The sequence below is a fragment of the Oreochromis niloticus genome, linkage group LG8 (assembly GCF_001858045.2).
Source record: "Oreochromis niloticus isolate F11D_XX linkage group LG8, O_niloticus_UMD_NMBU, whole genome shotgun sequence".
NCBI classification, from domain to species: Eukaryota; Metazoa; Chordata; class Actinopteri; order Cichliformes; family Cichlidae; genus Oreochromis; species Oreochromis niloticus.
This window is the reverse complement of record NC_031973.2, coordinates 9,699,076-9,721,336: the sequence shown is the minus strand read 5'-3', so window position 1 is coordinate 9,721,336 and position 22,261 is coordinate 9,699,076. Positions and strand designations below refer to the sequence as shown.

Below are 22,261 nucleotides of genomic sequence, written 5' to 3'. Positions count from 1 at the left end.
ATTTCAGAAACTGCTGATCTGCTGGGATTTTCCCACTCAGCCATCTCTAGGGTTTACAGAGAGGAGTCTAAAAAAGAAAAAATATCCAGTCTGTGGCAGTTCTCTAGGCTTGTTGATGCTAGAGGTCAGATGAGGATGACCAGATTCAGACTGCTTCAAGCTGATAGGAAGGCAACAGTAACTCAGATAACTGAACGTTACAAACAAAGTATGCAGAAGAGCATCTCTGAACATATAACCCTGACACAAATGGGCTTTGGCAGCAGAAGACCACGCTGGGTGCCACAAAAAATTTACACAGGATCTTTAAAACTGGACAGAAGACTGAAAAAACCCCCAACAAAACAAAAAACATTGCTTATTGGATGAGTCTCTGTTTCGTGACATACAGGTAGTAGGTGAAGTATTTGACCTAAACAACATGAAAGCATGGCTTCATCCTACCTTGTTTAAATGGTTCGTACTGGTAGTTGTGGTATAATAGGGTGAGGGATACTGAAGATACATAGCGTAATGTATAATCAGGGATCATGCTTTAGAAAAATGGGACTTTTGCATTTATATTGCAGATTTTACTATTTGTAGTCCATAGCTGATTTGGTTATGCCTTATTCCAATAAATCAACACTCACCTTCTTGTTTTAATAACAGCCTCATCAGTGGTAATGGGTAACCAGAATTACTACACAGGAAATTTATATAAATTATATAAAGATTTAAAATCTTTCTTGAGCAAACAACAAACAAACAGCTCAACAGTAGTCCAATAAAATTAATTAAACCTAAAAAATGTTTTTCAATTGTAAAATAATAAAGACCAGCAACTAAACACCCTTAAGCACTGATGATGTTGGAGCACATCTAACATGGCTTAATAGGTTGTTGAACACAAAAAGTATAAGCATCGCCAGCAGTTTTAATGGAAACCTGGCGTATAACCAGCCAGCTTGATCTAGATAACCTAAGAGGTCAAGCGGGTTTGCAGCTTAGGTGCATGTCAGGGAAATACTTTGATCCCAGATCATGTGTGAGGCGTTTAAAAACAAGAATCAACATTTAAAACCTACTCTAAACAAAACTAAAAGAATTAAAATACTACTGTTAAAAAAAAATACTAACTAAACATACATTCACCAATGGTTAGCACTGTTGCCTCACAACAAGAAGGTCCTGAATTCAATTCCACCATCCTGCCGGGGTCTGTGTGGAGTTTGCATGTTCTCCCTGTGATTGCGTGGGTTCTCTCCAGGTACTCCGGGTACCTCCCACAGTCCAAAGACATGCAGTTAGTGGCGTTAGGTTAATTGGAAACACTAAATTGCCCATATGTGTGAATGCGGGAGTAAACGTGAGTGCCAGTGGTTGTCTCTGTCTATGTGTTAGCCCTGTGATAGACTGGAGACCTGTCCAGGGTGTACCCTGCCTCTCGCCCTAAGACAGCTGGGATAGGCTCCAGCGGCCCCGTGATCTTAAAAAAGGATAAGTGGAAGCGAACGGATAGATGAATGGACATTCACCAAGGAAACATGATCCATCCATTCGGATGGATGGATGGATTTTGGAAATGTCCTTAATTTTACTCTTTTGCATTGTTCTGAACTCCAATTAGAAAAAGACTAACAAACTAACATATAAATTAATAAAACCAATAGAAACATTTTCAAAAAATTAAATCTTAATGTGAATAAATGAAAAAAAAACCCCGTAAAATATATATATGTAAAAAAATAATAACTGGGATAAACCGCTACAGTTCAGCGTGCTCACAATGAAAAAACACATTGTAACAACAATACCGGGCACATGAAACACGACAACATTACACGCCTGGCTACATTTTAAGATATTGCCATATTAATGCTCTTCGCAGTTGTACTACAAACGTACTATTTCTTTTGAACACTTTCAGAAAGCCCCGCTAAACGCAGGGCATCAAAAAATTGGGTAAAACTCTTAATGTTCCTCTCCACGGAAATCTTTAGTAAAAGGCGAAAGATTTATACGATCTGAAGAGAAACAAGAGTGTACTGACTAGTGTAAAGACCGCAACAGGACCCCATTGACAACAAAGCCATGTGAAGTGACGGTTCACTGGGAAAGAGCCTTTATAAATAACAGAGACCACTCATAGTCACATAATGCAGTAGTGATCAAACAATATAAATGCACAGGGTAAGACTTTTTATGTGAACGCTGTAAGTTTATTCACACTAGATTAACCGTCAACAGTAAGCGCAATGCATGATGGGATTCCATGGGGTTTTCCGGGTTGTTAAAAAATTAAAATCTAACGCAGAGCTCTTAATTATTCGCGTAAGATTTTGCCCTATAATCGCTTCTAAATCGCAAAGCATGGTGAAGTATTGTGCTAATGTTTTTGAACGCTTTTAAATGTTTAACCGTATCATTTATTTTCGGAAGTGACGCCCCGTGTAAACATAGCCGTCGTGACGTCACGCATTTGTTCTGTATTCCACATTCAAAGCTTTAGCGTTAGCCGTGTTGCCGCCTTGTTGACTTTCGGAGCCAGAAGTGATGGGTTAAAGGGTGGAGCGTAAAGTTATCAGGTAACACACATACGTCTCTGCTAATGTGCGGGAAGTCACAAATTCATCAAACACCAGAACTTTACTCACCAAAAACTCCAGCACAAACTTCTTGGATGCTCTGTGCCACACACACACACACACACACACACACACACACACACACACACACACACACACACAAAACGTAGTTAAAACTGCTCCCACAACCTTTACAGTGAACAGGTGCACTTTAATAAGGTCATGTATCAGGACACCTGTCAGTCAACCCTGACACGCCCCTACTCAGTCACCCAGGGAGATGAGCCCCCCCACTCGGAGCCGTGTAGGGGGAAATCTGTAAAGCTGAACTCACAATTATGGAGACCACATCCCATTTAAAAAAAATATTTTTCTATTGTTTTTTTTTTTTTAATATATATAAAAAGGGACAATGCACACTAATTAATATGAGCACTTAAGATTTAGGCTCATGTATTGTTACCATTTATAAAAGAAAATCACAGTCACAAAAGCATCTTCTTCGTTTTCGGCTACTCCCCTCAGGGTTCACATCTGCCTCCATTTTATCCTGTCTCTAGCGTCCTCCTCTGCATCTCCTCCTTCAATCCATCCATGAATCTTCTCCATGGTCTTCCTCTTTTACTCCCGCGTGCCTGGAAGCATCCTTTTGTCCAATATTTCCACAATACATATATGTAAACAATTTCAGCCTTACCTTTCTAACTTTTTCTCCAAACCTCAACCTAAGCTGCCCCTCTGATGTACTCTATTCAACAGCCAGTGCAGAATAAAATTAACCGCCAATAATAGCTCAATAACTGCTGAAATAAAAGATAAATAAATAAATAAAAGAACAGTGTGAAACACATCAGATCTCAATGGGGGAAAAAAGAATCATGGTTGATATGGATACGTACTGGGTAATGGGTTAGGAACAATAGGATGCCACATCCTTGTATGAAAATAATCAACCTACAGAAGGTTGAATTCAAAGACACACCAAAAATCGAGAATTGAACTGAATGTAAATGTAAAAGTGCAGGTTTTAAATTATGCTGCTGACTTAATGCAAAACAACGACCTCTTGTGGTAAAAAGCTGCTGTGATGGAATTATAAAATCTGTTCTGTCCCTTAGATTATCTATAAATACTCTCAGGCAACTTTTCCTATTTACACCTATTGCTTGTTCACACAAAAATCCAACCAACCAATCACGTGGCAGCAACTCAGTGCATTTAGGCATGTGGATGTATTCAAGATGAGCTGCTGAAGTTCAAACTGAGCACCAGAATGGGGTGAAAAGGTGATTTAGGTGACTTTAAACTTTTAACTTGGTTGTTGATGTCAGATGGGCTAGTTGCACTGTCTCAGAAACTGCTGATCTACTGGGAGTGTCCAGGGTTTATAGAGAAAGCTGTGAAAAGGAATGAAAAATAAATAAATAAAACAAGTGGCTTGATGATTCCAGAAATCAGAGGAGAATGTGCCAGGTGACAGAAGGGTGACAGTATATGCAGAAGAACATGTCGAATCTTAAAGCAGATGTGCTACAGCAGCAGAAGACCACAAGGAGTGCCACTGCTTTCTCAGATAATCTCACACTTTTTTTTTAACATAACAAATGAATTCACTGCATTTAAATGGCTTCCACAGTTACCAGATCTCAATTCTTTGGGAACGGGTGGAACTGGAGTGCACAATGCTATCATCTCAACATGGACCAAAATCTCTAAAGAAAGTTTCCATCAATGTGTTGAATCTATACCATAAAGAATTAAAGTAGCACTGAACTTAATACTAGTAAAGTATACCTAACATAATATTTGTATGAAATAAGAAAAGAAATAATGGAAAAAGTATTGAAGTACAGTGTGTGTGTAGAATTGGGTGACACGGTTAATTTACAAGATACAAAATGATCAATAGGAAAGAAAGTAAACACATCACAACATGTATTTAAAAAAGTGTATTTAGTTTCACTTGTGAATAAAACAGTGTGATTAAACAAGATAGATTCAACAAAACATAAAAAAAACCACTCACCTAATTATTATTATGGTAAAACAGTGACGTTATGTTATATTACTGCAGTACTGATATATAGTACAAAGTAAGTCAAAGTACAGTACTTGGATAAAGTTCTGCTCTGAAAAAGCTGCAGGTGGTGCTGTTTACTGCAGGAGCTCATCTCAGAGCTCATACTGCAACTGTCTGAGATAGATACAGATTGGAGAAACAATTTAACCACCCACGGCCCAAAATAAACAATTTATAGCCTTTATATCTCATCAGTAGTAGTTCTAGCAGTCGAAAAACATCACATCACATCATTTAAGTTTAATACCAACAGCCACATCCTGAATACTTTTACATAAACCCTTCAAAGAAAATTCACTGTAACGTCACAGAAACAAATGAAAAAACCCCAAAACATTAAAACAAAATAATACAAGTATTAAATGTAGAGACAGAAAGTCTTTATACCCAGTAAACTTTCTCTGCATCTCTAAGAGGTTTGTCAAAAATACACATTCATGTTGTATTATTATAAAGGTATAATCACATTACATGCCTAGTAACACTTGCAATTTGCATTTTAAAGGAGTGGTATTGACTGTTGGATTGTTACTTGTAATAACTGGTAGGCCTTGCATGTACACCCAGCATCCATTACCATATGTGTAAACATTACATATATTAATTTTTAACGTGTTGCTGAGCAGTTTTTGTTGGCAGTTAGCTTTACTTAAACCCGGTCATAACGATTGAGTTGTCTCATTATATTATATTGAAGTCTTGTCCTCATTTTTATAGATCAAGGCCAGAGTAACCCAAGCTTAAAGTGTTCATTAAGGTATTTTGTCACATAGATATAAAAATAACCTCAGAGATTAAGTGGGTGTTAACCACAGGGTGCTTAGTTTATGTAAAAATGTAGTTTGTTGTTGTTTTGGTTTATGTGCTGAAATTGTTTTATGTGTGTATGTTTATGTGTTGTATATGAGTGTAGACTTGTATATAGTTAAACATGTATGGATCATATAATGTCAAATTCTGAATATTGATTTGTAAGAAATGAAATTTGAAATAAGGGGGTAGGAACAGAAAAAGTGTAAATTTCATCCTAGATTGCTCTGACTTACTCAAATGTGTGGTTATAATACCGGATCTTAACTGGAAGAGAAGAGAAGGAATTTATTGTGGAGAAGATGTTTATGGTGCTGTTAAACAACCCTCTTATCTGAACCTTATCTATTTGACTTGTAATAATCGGTAAATAACAATCTCTTCCTTATCCCATTGCTTTTATTCTTGCCATTGCAGCATTGCTGCAGATCTTACAGCCCCTGGTGTACTTACTCTCCCTGATACAGATTTAATATTTTGCTGTTGTGAAGGTTTTTCCATGTGTTCTTCTCTATAATGTAGTCGTGGTTGGAATAGAAAATGACCCTGGTTTTAACATACTTGTCATAATAGTAGTTGGAGTATTTCTTGAATTCTTCACTCATGAATCCGTATGCATCCACCTGAAGATGAAGTAGTGAGAAATAAAAAGGGGATTGAATTACACTGAAATAATAAATGATAAAAACGACATAACTGCTTTTGGAATTAGTAAAACACATGGGGAGCCACTTTAACAAGCCCAGTTTATTAGTTTATCTTTAACTCCTTCTTTAACAGCAACAGCTAATGTTAAATAAAAATATAAATATGCCTTGATCTTCACTATCTTCTCTAATGATAATTATTACTTTTATCATCAGAGAAGCAACATATTAAAGGGAGAACAATTATGGTAATTCAAATTGTCATGATTTCAGGTTTTTAAAGAATTGGATTCTGTTTGGTTTGGTTTGGTTTGGTTTGGAGCCAGTTTTCCCCCTTTCTTTTTTCTCCTTTTACTACAGATACTTGTATTATTGTGGGGTCTTCAACTTACAATTTAAAGCACCTTGAGGTGACTGGCTTAGATCAGCATTCTTTGCAGATTTACGCATCTGAATTCAGCAAGTTGCAAGCAGATGTTACATAAGCTATCGTTGCTTTCCACCTCACCTAGACAGCATCAAGGTGGTGCAAATGTATTTAGGCTGTATTTGAACAGGGGCTTCTTGCTGTGAGGCAACAGGGCTAACCACGGTGCAATCCGAGGACATTCTAGAGCTTTAAATATGCACTTTATCAAATATCCCTTAGCATTTCTATTCTTTGAATGTCTTCTTCGTCTCCTGTCTTTCCATCTCTGAGTGAAGTTCTCTCATTCTTTTCTGTCCTTGAGAAATAAAGAAACTGTACCTTTAACTAGCAGACACACTGTCTGACAAGCCTTGCTTTTTGGTTTACTCTGAATTTTGGTCCATCTTTGAACCCTAGCACAATTAGCCTGCTGTGAGAATGTAAAAAAGAAAAATCACCCCACAAAATGCCTTAAAAAAGAAAACTCTTGACAAGAGTAACAGATCAGACTTTGGCCAACAGCAAAATAAAAAGTGTCAAAAAAAAGAAAGCTGTTAAGAGGAACTGCCAATAATTCAAAGTAAATGATAAAGTTACCATTGTGAGACTTATGTAAATGCATGCAACTCTTGATTTGGAATATGTTATAGACACTTGATGAATTTGTTTGACAAGTTTATTAAATAGCTGTGTAAAACAAGGTGTGACATCAGTTTTATTGATGCTGTCCAGATGGTCTGCGGGTCTATGTCTTCACACATTGGAACAGTTCAATAAAACGGGCGACACACCTTATTTTACATGTTTAATTTAAGCATCTTTATCTTATTTTCTTTGGAGGGTACACAAAAAGTCAGTGTTCCTTCAGCTTATCTATCCCTGATAATGGTACAGATCTGTGATACAACTTTATTATGTGATTGCTGGGAAGGTCTTTCCACTTATTCTCCAAAATGTAGTTGTTGTAAGTATAGAAATATGCTTGAAATATACTGCTAAAACAGTAATAAGATAGTTTGATGTTAATATGCTTTTAATACAAAGTTAATGTACGCATGGGGTGCTGCATTCTTCCAAAGGTGTGGTTAGAAGTAGCTTTAATGTCAAGAAGTTAAAATCAAGTGTTAACTCACTGTGTCACAGGTGTGCAGAGCCAGGAAGAGAGCGAATGCCCCGTTGGTTGGTCTGACCATCGCCCAGTATCTCTTATTCAGATTGGGTGACTTCAAGAACCTGTAATGCAACGGTTTAATAGCTTGTAAAACTGGCTTTAGCAACAATAACTTGAAGTAATAATTATTTTCTGTATTACTAACAGTCTCTCACATTGTTGTGGAAGAATTTTTCTGTTTTTTTGTTGTTGTTTTTTTTTGCTTCAGTTCAGTATTTGTTGGCATTTGTTTATGCACAGGTGTCTTAATTTCTCACCACACATTTCCATTGAGTTGTGGTCTGGACTTTGAATGGGACATTGCAGCACCTTGATTCCACAGCCATTCTGTTGTACGCTTGCTGCTTGATTTGGAATCATTGTCCTACTAAATGACTCAGTTTGGACAGTTTTAGCTGTTGTACAGGCGGCCTCACATTTGGCTGTAGAACACTTCGATATACAGGCTGGTTTATGGTCAGCTCTTCGACCATAAAATGTCCATTTGCTATGGCTAGAAAACAAACCCAAATCATCATCTTCCCTCCCGCACTGGTGTTTCAGTCAGTATGAGGTTTTTGAGCTGATATGCTGTATTTGGTTCTCTCTAAATGTGGTGCTGTGCATTATGGGAATTAATTTCCACTTCACTTATCCACTTATCTGTCCAAAGGACATTGTTCTAGAAGTCCTGCGGTTTGTTCAGATTGAACTTTTCAAATCTAAACAGTGCTGCAATTTTTTTTTAGAGAGTAGAGGCTTTTTTATTTTCTTCATTGTAATGTCATGATCTTTAACATTTAACATGCTAACTGAGACTGTTAGAATCTGAGGTGTAGCTATTGTGGTTTTTGCAGTTTCTTTGAACATCGCACCCCCACTGTTGGGAAGACTGTAGCATGGTGTTAGAACACACGTGCATGGTCTGGAGCAGCAAACTGCTAAAACTTCCCCTTGATTAGCAGCCCCTGGCTGCTCCTCAATCAATGTAAGCAGAAAGAACTGCACAGAGTCGGTCTGATTTGTATAAATATTTTCACAATGGGAAAAGTTGACTTGGACTATGCATAAAATTTGTACTTCAATGTTTTCTGGATTGTTTGATTAAAAAAAATCATCAAACATTTATGGACCTTTTAACTTTTAACAACTTTTAATATTCTAATTGAGAGAAGGCTTTAAATAATTAAAGGCTTTAAATAATAATAAAAAAATAGAATAAATAGTCTGGACTGTTTAAAAATAAGTATTCTGGACTGGATGATGAAGGAGGCTGACCTGTTCCGCACATATCGGAGGAAATCCTGATGCAGAACATAGAAGCGGCTCTCGTTGTATTGCCCTGAATAGTAGGTCCTTGGCCTGGGGGGGTTGAATAATAGGAGTAATGAAAGGATGATGAGATGTTTTACTTTCTCAAACGCCATTAAATTTATTTGCTGGAGGCAATAGCTGTAAACATATGCTTATGTGCCTCCAGAGCATTTTAGACCAAAATCTTGTACCTGAATATCAGTCTGAGTGTGCATGTATGACACAAAATTTAGATGGTCTGCAGAACAGCCGTGTAGTTATTAAAAAAAAAATTGTATGCATTTACTTAAGTGAAAGAAAAGTTTACACTTCTAAGTAGTACACTATCATAATTAATTGTCTGCAAATGAAATTTAATCAATCGACATAAACAATTCTGCTTTAAAGAGTCTTTTAAATTAAAGTGGCAATACACAAGTCTTACAGTTTGATTAATCAGTTTAAAGTAAATGCTGATTATTCCCCTAAAAGCTCACTTTCACCAAAAGGCTTGATTTGCACAAACAGAAAGCAGATGAGATAAATGATTTGTAAAATTATTAGTAAATTTAAGGCAAAATACTTATTGCACATTCTGTTTTTAAATTTACAGTTTTAATAGACACCTAATAAAATGTATGTTATAGCATTTTAATAAAAATGTTCCAGTTTCTCAATTTATTTTAATTTCACACCACAAAAAGCCATAAATTCTGCAGCAGCACATAACTCACAGTCTGTTGCGGTATGGACCAGCAGAGACCTTTTCTCCCTTGAGAAGGCCCTCGAGCCACTGATAATCCCTCATCCCCTCAGGAATCATCACATATTTTATACCCTGCCAGAAGGAAAAGGAGGACGTTGAAGCCACTTTTACTCTGGTGGAATAAAGCAAAAATCAAGGGCCAATAAAAAGCTTACTTACCTCATCATGAGGAGCAGCTTTGTATCCGTGTTTTTTAAGGATGTAAAGTGATGAAGTGATGGAGTGGGCTGTGTGGACATACACCGATGTTTTGTTTCCTACATCTTCTTCAAAGCCCTTGGTGATAGCACCATTCATCCTGCCACACAGTCGAAACAAACAGGTGTTGCAGATGTTAAGCTTGGCTTCAAATGCTTAAGCTTAGTAATTTGTTCAGATCAATTGAGAATCAATCATGGCTTTCATTTTGGGAGAATTGTCCCCTTGTGGAAGCAACCACCTGCAGCAATACCACTGAAGTGTTTCCCCAAAACATTTCAGAACGTACTCTTATTCAAAGTTAATTCACTTAACCTGCTTTCCAACCTGACTGTATGGCGACACTGATGTTTGAAAGAGAACAATATATTTTGGAGTTTCTACACCTCAAGCAGGTGAGCTATCAGACACAGTGCTACATTTTTACAGTGAATGTTAAACAGCAGCCGTTCTCACGCTACATGTTTTAAACTTAACTTTTAGTAAAAGATACACCTTAATAAACACAGCTGATAGTGTTGTTCTGTTTGTTCTTTCCTACCGAAAAACATAATCATGAGCATCAATCTCCACACCCATTCTGGAGTTGTTCAGGATTCCTGCAGTACCAACCACAGCACAGTGCACACAACCGTCACCGCCGGGTTTTGGGAGGAGCAATGGCTCTTTCGGCTTTGGAATCAACTTCACTGACTTCATCACATCTGCAAACAAAAAGAAAAATTCAAATATGTGTTTACTTTGTGAGTGCTGTAGTGCAAGCACAGCAATGTATCCTGTATATGAAAGCAATGAGGCAAGATGAAGGCCATAGCTCTTATTCATGCATTGACAGCTGTTTCATCAGCTTCACCTGACTCACCCACTCATGTTTACTAAAAGAGAAGGGAATTTTCAGTGTGCAGAACAAGAGTAAATTGGGATTTTCTTGCATATTAGAATTAATTAATTAAATTAATTCTAACAACAATGAATGAAGGAAGGAATAACTGCTAACATGTTCTATTAAAGTAGTTAATTTAAACAATGAACTAATTGCTAATTTTATTCTGCTTGCCCAGTTCAGGGATGTGGTTGGTTTGGAGCCTCATCATCATTTTCGCTGTTAAAAAAAACAAAACAAAACAAAAAACAACCCCAAACAAAAAAACTTAAGATCTTTTAATTTTCTTATAGATGCTCCCCTCATTCTTCTGCTATTGCTAACTTCCTTGTTTTAGCTCCTTGTCAGCCGATCAGTTTTCAACACACAGGGTCATCTATGTAGAGCAACACACAGCTAGGATTTTGGAGGACTGGTTTAAAACCACTCTCAGAAAGCAAATACACAGAACTGGACACAAGCGTGGTACCATAAATTCACAGCAAGGCTGGGTTTGAATCCAGCCTGGGGTCTTTTTGTGTGGAGTCTGCATATTGCAGGCGGTACCCTATAGCAACACCATGAACCCTGAGTTGGATAAACATAAGAAAATGGATAGGGGAGTGTTGACTTGAGAAGTAGCCTCAAGTGGCTGCTAGAGGAACTGCAGTTTTTGTCAATTTCTTGTTGGCTTAATTCTTCACCTAGGGTTCCTGCTTTGTGTTGACACTTTGTGGAAATAAAGCCATCAAATTAGATCTTACATCTACAGCATTAGCATTATAAGCATTATTATGCTTAGCATTATGTGTCAAAAAGTTGCTTGAGGATGTGGAATAACAAATGAAAATAGGTGTGCCACTTAAAGACCTACCATCATACTTGAACTCCATAAAACCAAAAGGATTATTAAAATGTGAAAGCCGATTCCACTCGCTCATGTTGATGTTGTCCTTGTGTAGAAACAAACGTATGTTTGGAAGAAAAGCCTTCTTAAAGTTCTCATCGTTAGAGTTTCGCAGAGACTGGGCACATGTCTGAAAATCATAAAGCTATTAAATACAGGAAATGAGCCTAAGACAGAATTTGCTCTGATATAATGATCCAACTGTTAAATACCAGCCTTGAATAATTAATAACGAGGAGAACCAAATGACAAAAAAAATGTAATAAAGGAACAGCAAAATAAGTGTTAGCATTAGCCATGTGCCAGACAGTTATTTTTAAACATCTGTATTGGTTTCAGCAGAGAATTTCAAAATTAGTGCATCACTGCAGGAAAGAGTGAGTGCAGACATATGAGAAGCCACAAAGGTAGAAAAACAGCTCCACAAAATGAAAATAATGAATTTAAAGGGGAAAACAAGGTACATGTATAGGTCACAACAAAGGAAAACGATTGACTGCTTGGCTGAGCAGAATTCAGCGCTGCCTCTACCCAAAGACAGGAAAATTAGGAACTGCATTTATATTCCCTGTCTTATATCTTAACATGCTTACTGTCGGTCTAGGTGGTGCATCCTGGTTATAAACATCATCAAAATCCCACTGAGGAAGCTTTGTGAAATTTATTTTGTAGAGGATAGGCATAGGAGTCTCAGCCATGGCTCCACGTGTAGAGGTTTTAGATTTTGTCACCGTCTTCATTTTTGTTGAAATAACTTTTGCTTTGCCAGCTGTGGTATACACAAAAGGTGGTGCAGATGTTTTTTTGATTTTTCCCAAAAATGTAATGAGACTGTCAAAAGAAAAGTTTTCCCATTTGTGTCCATTTTTTCCTGAGAAAGTGATCCACCTGAATCAGGAATTAGACAGAAAAGCAATAGAGATAACAGTCAACAAAAAGTAGCAAAGTACAAATAACAGATCTAGCAAATCAGTTCACAGTTCCCTTTTTAATGACTCTTTATATCAACACAAAATATTAACCCCCCCCCCCCCCCCCTCCAAAAAAACAAAACAACTTACCTTTTTGATAAAGGTTCCTGTGATAGAATAAACACCAGAAAACCAACTGTTACTAAAAGGAGCAAAGAAAAAATCCTGAACTTTTGGATTGGCATCACTGCTGAGTGGAGGTTTTGCTGTTTAATTAAAAAGAAAAGTATTTTCTCCTTCTTCTGAGATTTGCTCAGAGGTCGAAAAACCACCTGGAGTATTTTAACAACTTGATGGTGACTGCTGAGATAAACCCACAGAGATCAGCAATAAAACAAATTCACAAAGACACACACACACACACACACACAAACACACACGTCTGGTGTTGCTATCCTCGTGGGGACATCTCATGACATAATGCTTTCCCTAGCCGCTTACCCTAACCCTAAGCATCAAAAATGAATGCCTAACCCTAACCCTTACCCTAAACCTAACCTAACATAACCTGACATAAATACACACAAGGGATAACAAATGAACAGGCCACAGGTGGGAACACACCTGTGGCCTGAGGAAGTAACAAACACAGAGACTGGAGAGAAACACTCATGACCGACTGGGGAGACAAAGGAATGAAACACAGAGAAAACACTCAGAGAAACCACGAATAAAGATGATAAACAGAAGACTGAAGCTCAGTCAGAAAACCCAAGATAACATAGAAAATAACTTTTGGGAACCAGACATCATTATCTTACTCTTTGAAAAATACAAGTCCAACAAAAACTCAAAACATGACAGTGTGTCTGAGGGAAATGTAATAGCACTGGCAGGAACAAGACTTGAAGTTTATGACAGTTAATTGTGCAGACCCGGTCCCTGTCTTCGAAGTGACCAATCAAAGACAACAAGATCACAAGTGCAATAAATTTGATCATGCTGGAATCGCCAACCATTGTTTTTGGTTGCACTACAGATTTCACTTGGATTTGCAGTTATAATCTCTCTCTGCCTGATCAGCTCTTTACCCTCAAGTGGCCTTAAAGCAACTGATGTAACTAGAGGAGCCTAGCTTAGAGCTGACCAATGTCGGTAAGTCCCGTCACCCATTTGAAAAGCCTGATAGTTATTACATATATAGTAACAAACATTTGAAGAAGGCTTCTTTACAGCCGCTGTGCTCACTGTTTATGTTCTGTTAATAAAAAGAATATCTTTAGATGTTAGTAATAACATTTGAATTTAAAAAAGACACTAAAAGCAGCAAAAGTAGTGAGGTTTCTGTTCCTCCATCTGCCCCATAGCAGATACTGATTTTATCTTCAGTATTTATCCTTTGAGGAGCTTCCTCTGCTTTGCCACAAGGTGGACTCAGTGTACTGTAACACAGGGACTTGTCAAATCCAGAAATTTTCAGTCTCACAGCAGAATCACCAATAATAACTACAGAAGGGCAATTGTTTTGATGCCTGTCCAAAAATGATCAGACCAGCTAAGTTGTCTATTGTTTAATGTCAAATTAATACTTAACTTTTTCATGATATTGCTGTAAAAAAATATTGATAACTTAGTCAAGTGAACTCAGTGATTAAATGCACCAGCATCACTCGGTGCCTTTTAGGCTATGTTCACACTGCAGGACTTAATGCTCAATTCCGATTTTTTGATCAAATCCCGCTACGTTCACACTGCAGGCGAAAGCGCATCAAATCCGACTTTTTTTTTTTTTTTTTTATGCGACCCATATCCGATCATGGTATGACAGCGTGAACAGTACAAATCCAATATTTTCAAATCCGACCTGGGTCACTTTCGTATGTGGTACTGAATCCGATACATATCTGATGTTTTAGAAAGCGACTGCTGTTTGAACGGTCATGCCGCATTAAGTCCGTCTTTTACGTCACTGACACAAGACAGACGCCGGAGAAGCGCCCGAGAAGACATCGCGAACGCTTCCTGGCCATCCCGTGTAGATGTCAGTGAAACTGTTTGGAAGACAACGTTGGAGAAACGTGAACATTTTAATTGTACTGTGTAATCTGCAGATTCTGACAGAAATCTGCAACTATCCTTTGAAGCACCGCTCCTCTCTAAAAGAGCAATAAGGATAATTATTAGGCCATATGTAAATAACAAAAATAACTTTACAACTTAAAGCAAAACGTAAAGTCCGAAACAAGTCTTTATATTAAGGGCCATCAGTCAAACAATATTGTTTGGTCTGGGTCTAAACAGAGCGCGTTGTGTGTGACGTCTTCTTTTGCGCATTATTTGTAGTGTGAACAAGCAGACAAAAAAAAAAAAAAAAATCGGATTTGATCAAAAAATCGGAATTGAGCTTTAAGACCTGTCTGCTTGTTCACACTACAAATAAAATGTGACAGCAAACGCGCTCTAGTGTGAACCCTCAAAGCGGCCCGCATGCGCAATTTACTTAACACTGGGGTCCAGGGTACAATTGGCTGTTTTTGACTATACTTGTCACGGTCTGGCATGGCGGACCGTGGGGATGTGGGGAAAGGAGGACCCAGTCGCGGTACTCTACGATGCAAACGGTGCTCTTTATTTACAGTGAATGGAATAATGACAATAAATCCCCTGTGATTTCCCCTGACTCCCGTGTCGTGTCTCAGTGCTCTCCGCTCCCGTGTCTCAGCACTCCGCGTGCTGGCTGCTGTCTGGCGCTCCACACTTCTCGTGGAGTCTAACGCAATGATCCCGCGTCGGTGGGAGCTCCAAGACTCTCCTAAGTAGCTCCCCCGACGAGCCCTGATCAGCAGCAGGTGTGTGGCTTCGGGTGTGGCCAGGCCGCCAGCAGGGCCACACCCACCAGGTCTGCAGGTGCTTGACATCCTCTTACAGCCAAACACATATATACACACACACAAACAGTAGTGGCAGCAACACCAAAAATACATATACAATACAAATAATATAACAAAAGGCCATAGCTGGTCAGAGATCCTGGGTCGCTCAGACCCAGGACCCTGACAATACTTTTGATTTTACCTCTATATTTCACCTTTAAAAACTGTTTACCTTGCCTTTTTTTGTATCATTCTTTTTTAGCATCACCTCACATGTCTGAATTTACAGTTATCTTTTCATTTTAACATACTGTATTAACACAATGGATCTAAAATCAGACACAAAATATAAAATCCGATTAATAACATAAAACTATATGTTTTATTGTAATAACCACAAACATATTTAATGAATTATTTTCATAACTTGAAATAGAAAATTTAAAAACCTATGCACAAGTTTTGCAAACAACAGTTATATGCAACTAATCTACCTAAAAATGCAGCCAATGCCTCAGGGATTAAAAAAATAAATAAAATAAACATTTGCCACACAAATCATTTGTGTCATTTGAAAAAAAAAGTCCACTAAAAGACAGAGGAGCACATCATAAGCCTGAAACATGAAACATTAAACCTGAGAACCGACACATGAAGGAAGACGAACAGACGATCTGACGAGGGACAAAGGGAAACTCACACAGTAAATACACAGCAGGATAATCAGGGAAGTGGAGGCAGCTGGGGAACACAGTCGGAACAAATCAGACATAACGTGACAATGTACATGAGACTAGAGACTGTCAGAATAAAACAGGAAACACGAGAAACACACACTGAGACGCACAATGACTAAATACAGGGAACAGAGGGAGTGAGAGGAACACAGACACGGCTGGGGAACACTAAACATGGTGACAGAGACAAGACTATAGGCAGACACAGAATGAGGGTGAGGGAATGAGGGACAGAGAGAAAGAGAGAGCGAGGGAAACATGACGAGTTGGGCAGAGCACACAGACCAGCTCAAGACAATCGGGACATGAAAAGGCACTGACCAAATGAACATGAAATTAAGAACCGCAAATGCCAGTGATTAAACTAGGAAGTACAAGGAAACTAAAAAATAGCAAATAAAGACTAAGGAACACAGATGACTTCAATAAACATAAGCAGGGTCCAAAAGTCCGAAAACACAAAACACTTGGTCACAGACCCAGTGCCATGACAGAGTCACAGATCCAAACTGCATGCTTCATGTTTTCAGGACAAATTTGAGCGGTGTCAGTACTCCTATTTAACTCCGGGTAAGAAAATGAATAATGGCCTTTCCAAAGACTTGAAGTATTCCTTTAAGTAAGGATAGAAGCACTCCATCAGATGCTTACCTAAAAAAGATGAGGACCAAAAACTCATTAACATAGCCAAGGTACCAACAGTTTGCAGTGTTTTTAGTCATATTTATAATGCTGTAAGAAATTTTCAGTAATCATCACATATTGAAAAATAGAAGAGAAAAATAATTTCTCAGTAATGTCATACTGTCACTATTACTACTGCTAATACTGCAAGTGAGATGGGGAGAGGGGTATAGCAGAACTAATGGGTGATGTTGATAAACTCCTGACAGGTAAGCATTATCAAAATTGTGACATACAATGTCACATCCAGAAGAAAAAATGATAACACACATTCCTTCTTTTTTCTTTATTTTTTCTATTACGGTTTACAAATTACACAAAAAAGTCAAGTTAGGCACAAGAACACTTGTGTGGCAACTTTTTTCCACATTTGTGAATTTTGTTACGTTTCAGTCAGTCTGAATGGTTTTCCTGTCATGTTGAACATATCATGCTGATTGTTCAATGCCATGTGTTCATGTGGGAGTGCACACCAATATGAATGCATTTCATCTGTGGCAGACTAAACAGTTCAAAAGCTTGAAAAAACAAGGCACCACTCCTCATCCAACAAAACAAGAAAAACAATATGCCTCCTAATAGGGCTCTAAGAAACAGGAATAGGAACTGTGAAGAGAAAAAAGGAGGAATACATGTTATCTTTTTTTTTTCCTGCTGGATGTGACATTGTGTACAATTTTGGTAATCTAAGGAGCTTGGAAAGAAAAGCGTCTGGAAAAGCATCTGGACTTCTTTAAGTTGCTTGAAGACGAAGTTGAAGAAAAGAGGCCATTTATGTCCACTGTGAGCGACCATCTTTGAACAGAGGCGGTGGTTTACGACGCCAACTGTCTGCCATCTATAATCCAGTTTTGAGATCCCTTCCCAGACGCCTTAACGCCCACTCACACCCTGGGCCATCTGACCTCAGGAAATCACATGATAGGGTGGGGTTAGGTTTTACAATGAGCTTACCCGAAACCTTGACTGATTGTGACCTACAGCCGTTTTCACACCTGGCTCATGTGACTAGGTAGAGGATCATCAGAGGGTCCTTTGTCCCTCTTTGGGGGGATACTCCCACTGGGTTTAAATCTGTGACTCTCCACCATTTGACCCTAGAACTGAAGAAGCTTCTCGGATGAGAGGTGAAACATCTTCAAGCAACTTAAAGAAGTCCAGACGCTTTTCTTTCCAAGCTCCTTAGACTACGATGACCTGGATGACTGAGAACCTTCACAGACAATTTTGGTAATCCTTCCCTGCCAGGAGTTTATCAGCATTATCCATTAGTTCTGGCTGAGGCTGTGAAGGGCCCCAAAGCAAAAACTCTGGTGTGGGAGGAGTTCAGAGAGGCCATGGAAAAAGACTTTCTGACTGCCTCAAAGCGACTCCGGCAAACCGCCAGGTGACTCAGGAATGGAAAGCAGTGCTCCACCTGCATTGTGTATAGTGTGGGCAGAGCACTGCTATTTTCGACTGAGGACACTGTCGGGCAGTGGAAATAATACTCCAAGGACCTCCTTACTCCCACTGGCACGTCTTCGGTAGAGTCTGGGGACAAGAGGGACAACTCGTCTATGACTAGGAGTGAGGTCACTGAGGCAGTAAACAACTCCTTGGTGGCAGGGCCAATGGGTTGGATTAGGTTTGCCCTGAGTTCCTGAAGGCTCTGGATGTTGTAGGACTGTCTTGGTTGACACTCAGTCATCTTGAGCTTAAAAATGCTGATTTGTTAACTTCTGAAAGCACGATTAAGTAAAATGGAGATACTAAGGCTATTTCACCTTAATCAAAGTCTTAATGCTAAGCTACCAGTTTGTAATAGCTTTATGCTTAATGTTGGAGAGTGATATCAATCAACACAAAATGTTACATTTTCTCTGTAAGTCTTTTTTTTTTTTTGCATACCCCAGCGACAGTGGGAAAGATTATTATCATCCAAAAATTAATCTAATACTGTACCATTATAGTCTGTTCCATCACTCCCTCACAGTGAGTGATGTGCATTAAAATTTCCACACCATAATATTTCCTCTCATCCCCATTTCTTCCAGCTTACCTATTCCCAGCTTTCTACAAGGATTGTAGAAATTATTAATCATAGTCACATTCCTTCCCAGCTATACCTCAACCCCAACATACTCCAACTCCCCCTTCCTTTCAGTTTTCCTATAAGGTATCCCTTCCCTAATCAATGTCAGACACCCCCCTCCAGTCCCCTCATCCCTATCACACCTAACAGCTACATGTATATATCCATACACCCTAAAGTCCAAACAAGGCTTTAACCATGTTTCCTGAACACATATTATGTCAGGCTTTTCTATTTGGTTATATACAAACTGTTTAAAATCTTGGCCATTTACCAAAAGACTCCTTGCATTCCATTGCCATTGCCGGTTAGAAGAAAAGTTAACCACCACACTTTCCCTCCTGGCTCACCTGACTACTGAGTTCCCCTCTAATATCCTCCCATCTGATATTCTTAATGTCTAAACTATGACATGCTGCTTTAACAATAATCTGGATCCTCTCTGTCTTCGACTTTACATCTGACGTTGCATTTATTACGCCCGCAATGAATGTCACCATCTTCTTTTTCTCTTCCTCCATTTTCCTTTCTACCATCTCCATAATCTTTTCCAGCACTTGCTTCTCTCCCAGCCTGGGATTCCCAGTCTGCCTCTCTTTCTCAACCAGTTTACAGGCTTCCGCATATGTCACTTTTTGCATGACCCTTGTCTTTTGAACAACTGTCTGCTGTTTCATAACTTCACCCCCCCAAAAAGTGACACTATGTTCCCCTCCGCAACTACAACATTTTGGCTTAACTCCCACGCCACATTTTCCTTACTCATGGTCCCCAGAACATCGAGCACACCTTCTCTTCCCTTTACACACCTTGGCAATATGTCCAAATTCCTGGCAATTAAAACATCTCATTGGCCTGGGTACAAATTCCCTCACACTGAACCTTACAAACCCATAGAAGACGTCCTTTGGCACCTTTTTTTGTTTCAAACTCCACCACCACAGTTTCTGTTTCCACTTTCTCTGGACCTCTAGTCATTCTCCTTGCCCCTTTAATCTCACCATTTCTTAACTTTAAGTTCTTCACCAGGTCCTTCATACTTACAGTTACCGGTACTCCCACAATGACCCCTTTGCTTCCATTGACTCCCCTTTCCCCAATTCTTGTAATATTCTTCACTTTAACTTTACACACACCCACCAGTTTCCTTGCTTTTTCCACTTTTTCCACCGTATTACAGCCAATCAGTAGATTACCTTCTCTGAGTACCTTAACATACTTAGGCTACGTAGTGTGGACGTTTTCTCTCCGTTTTGGCCTCCCGTCCACACTGAGATGGTGTTTTCCCCAAGGAAAAACGCAGCGTTTTGAAAACGCTCTCGAAAACGCATACATTTCAAAATGGAATTTTGACAATTTTGACAGCCCTATTGAAGGTCAATATCAGTTTGTACATACTCCAGATAGCTTTTCTTCAAATTATTTAATTCTCACTCGCTTTTGCAAGTTTGTACTTTTGTGTTACTCGCAGCAACAACTCCACCTCATTGTTAGTCCATTTAAAAAACTCGGTGCTTTTCCTCGACCTTTTGCTGCGCCGTTTCAATGAGCCGGAAAGTACATAAACGGCTGACAGAAATGAGGCAGGCCGCAGTGCTGGAACGTAAGCGTTTTCGGCCGTTTCAATGTGGATGCACAACTCTGTGAAAACGACTGAAAACGCTAGTGTGGACGCGAAGCTTTTTCAGACGAAAACGCAGTTTTCAATTCTATCCAGGCTAGTGGATAGTCACTAGGACATGGACATAGTCTTAATTTCGCCCACTTGTGCTCTAATCCCCACTCCTCAAACCTCAAGATGACATTCACGGGTAGATTTGCTCCCCCCTTTTCACCTTCTCTACCAGATCCTTCTGAACTACCCTCACTTCTCTCTTTCCTTTTCCTTTCACTAACCCTGACCCCCTTCCCAACGTTTTCCCATTCACTCTCTTCACACTGCCCGCCAACCTCCTCCTCTTCACTATCATCCATACTACTCCACTCACTCCTTCCTCCCTCTATCATTACCTCGCCTCGGTCTGTAAGAGGTGATCCGCAGGAGATTATTACCGGGCCTGTCCAGGCTGTCGGCCAACTCCCCTACTAATCCCACTCACACTCTGAAAACCACCAGCCAAACACCCAAAGACACACTAGCTACAGTTACCCAACTATGCCTTCCAAGCACAAACTCTCAGCGACAGTCTGTTTCAACTACTTCCAATCCAAGCGTTCCGCAAACTACACTCTCCTCATATCCTCAAGCCTCTATACCATTCCAAATAGTCCAAGCTGTTCTAAAGCATCCTAATTACCCTGATTAATTGGGAAGAGCTGTTTTAATTAACTCAACAGGCGAAAAACAGCAGCTCTCTGCAGTTGGTTTGTGGACAATCATGGCTAAGACAAAGGAGCTCAGTGAGGACCTGCGGGTGCGCATTGTGGCTGCTCACAAGTCAGGAAAGGGCTACAAGGCCATATCTAAATGTTTTCAAGTACCAGTGGCTACAGTACAAAGTATTATTAAAAAATACAAGATGTTCTGCACTGTGGAAAATCTCAGAGGACGTGGTCGGAAGCAAAAAGTGACACCTGTGCTGGCCAGGAGGATAGTGAGAGAGGTGAAAAAGAATCCAAGGATCACCACCAAAACCATCCTGGTGAATCTGGGCTCTGCTGGTGGCAATGTCTCAAGGCAGACAGTCCAACGGACATTGCACACTGCTGGGTTCCATGGATGCAGATCAAGGAGGACGCCACTTCTCCAGATGAGGCACACAAAAGCTGGCTTGGCCTTTGCAAATGCTTATCTGGACAAATAAGAAGACTTCTGGTCTTCTGTGTTATGGTCAGATGAAACAAAAATTGAATTGTTTGGTCACAATGATGTGTCCTTCATTTGGTGTAAAAAAGGAGAAGGCTTTAACCCAAAGAACATCATTCCTACTGTCAAACATGGTGGTGGGAACCTGATGCTTTGGGGGTGTTTTTCAGCCAATGGACCAGGGAACCTAATCACAATAAACGGCACCATGAAAAATAAGCAATAAATGAAGATTCTCAACGACAACATCAGGCAGTCTGCAGAGGAACTTGGCCCAGGACAGCAGTCGACATCTCAGCATGACAATGACCCAAAACACATAGCAAAAGTGGTGAAGAAATGGTTAGCAGTAAACAACATTAATGTTTTGGAGTGGCCCAGCCAGAGTCCTGAGTTGAATCCAATTGAGAATCTGTGGAGGGAGCTAAAGATCAGGGTAATGGCGAGAAGACCCTCCAACCTGAAAGATTTGGAGCTCATTGCTAAA

General features: G+C 39.3%; 1 protein-coding gene and 1 non-coding gene across 2 annotated transcripts; both read right to left on the bottom strand.

Annotated features, from left to right (window-relative positions):
* Positions 1–1,911: 1,911 nt before the first annotated feature.
* LOC112847733 (U5 spliceosomal RNA) lies at positions 1,912–2,026 on the bottom strand. Its single transcript, XR_003221479.1, has one exon. It is a non-coding gene; the product is annotated as a U5 spliceosomal RNA (small nuclear RNA).
* A 2,531-nt stretch (positions 2,027–4,557) lies between these two features.
* Positions 4,558–13,016, bottom strand: LOC100692518 (alpha-N-acetylgalactosaminide alpha-2,6-sialyltransferase 1-like). Its single transcript, XM_003441871.4, has 9 exons — positions 12,751–13,016; positions 12,283–12,577; positions 11,657–11,819; positions 10,462–10,624; positions 9,882–10,020; positions 9,691–9,794; positions 8,942–9,025; positions 7,647–7,746; positions 4,558–6,080 (listed from the first exon to the last, which is right to left on the bottom strand). Exons 1-9 carry the CDS (start codon positions 12,843–12,845, stop codon positions 5,907–5,909), a joined length of 1,317 nt encoding a protein of 438 aa, XP_003441919.2. The 5' UTR covers positions 12,846–13,016; the 3' UTR covers positions 4,558–5,906.
* Positions 13,017–22,261: the final 9,245 nt, after the last annotated feature.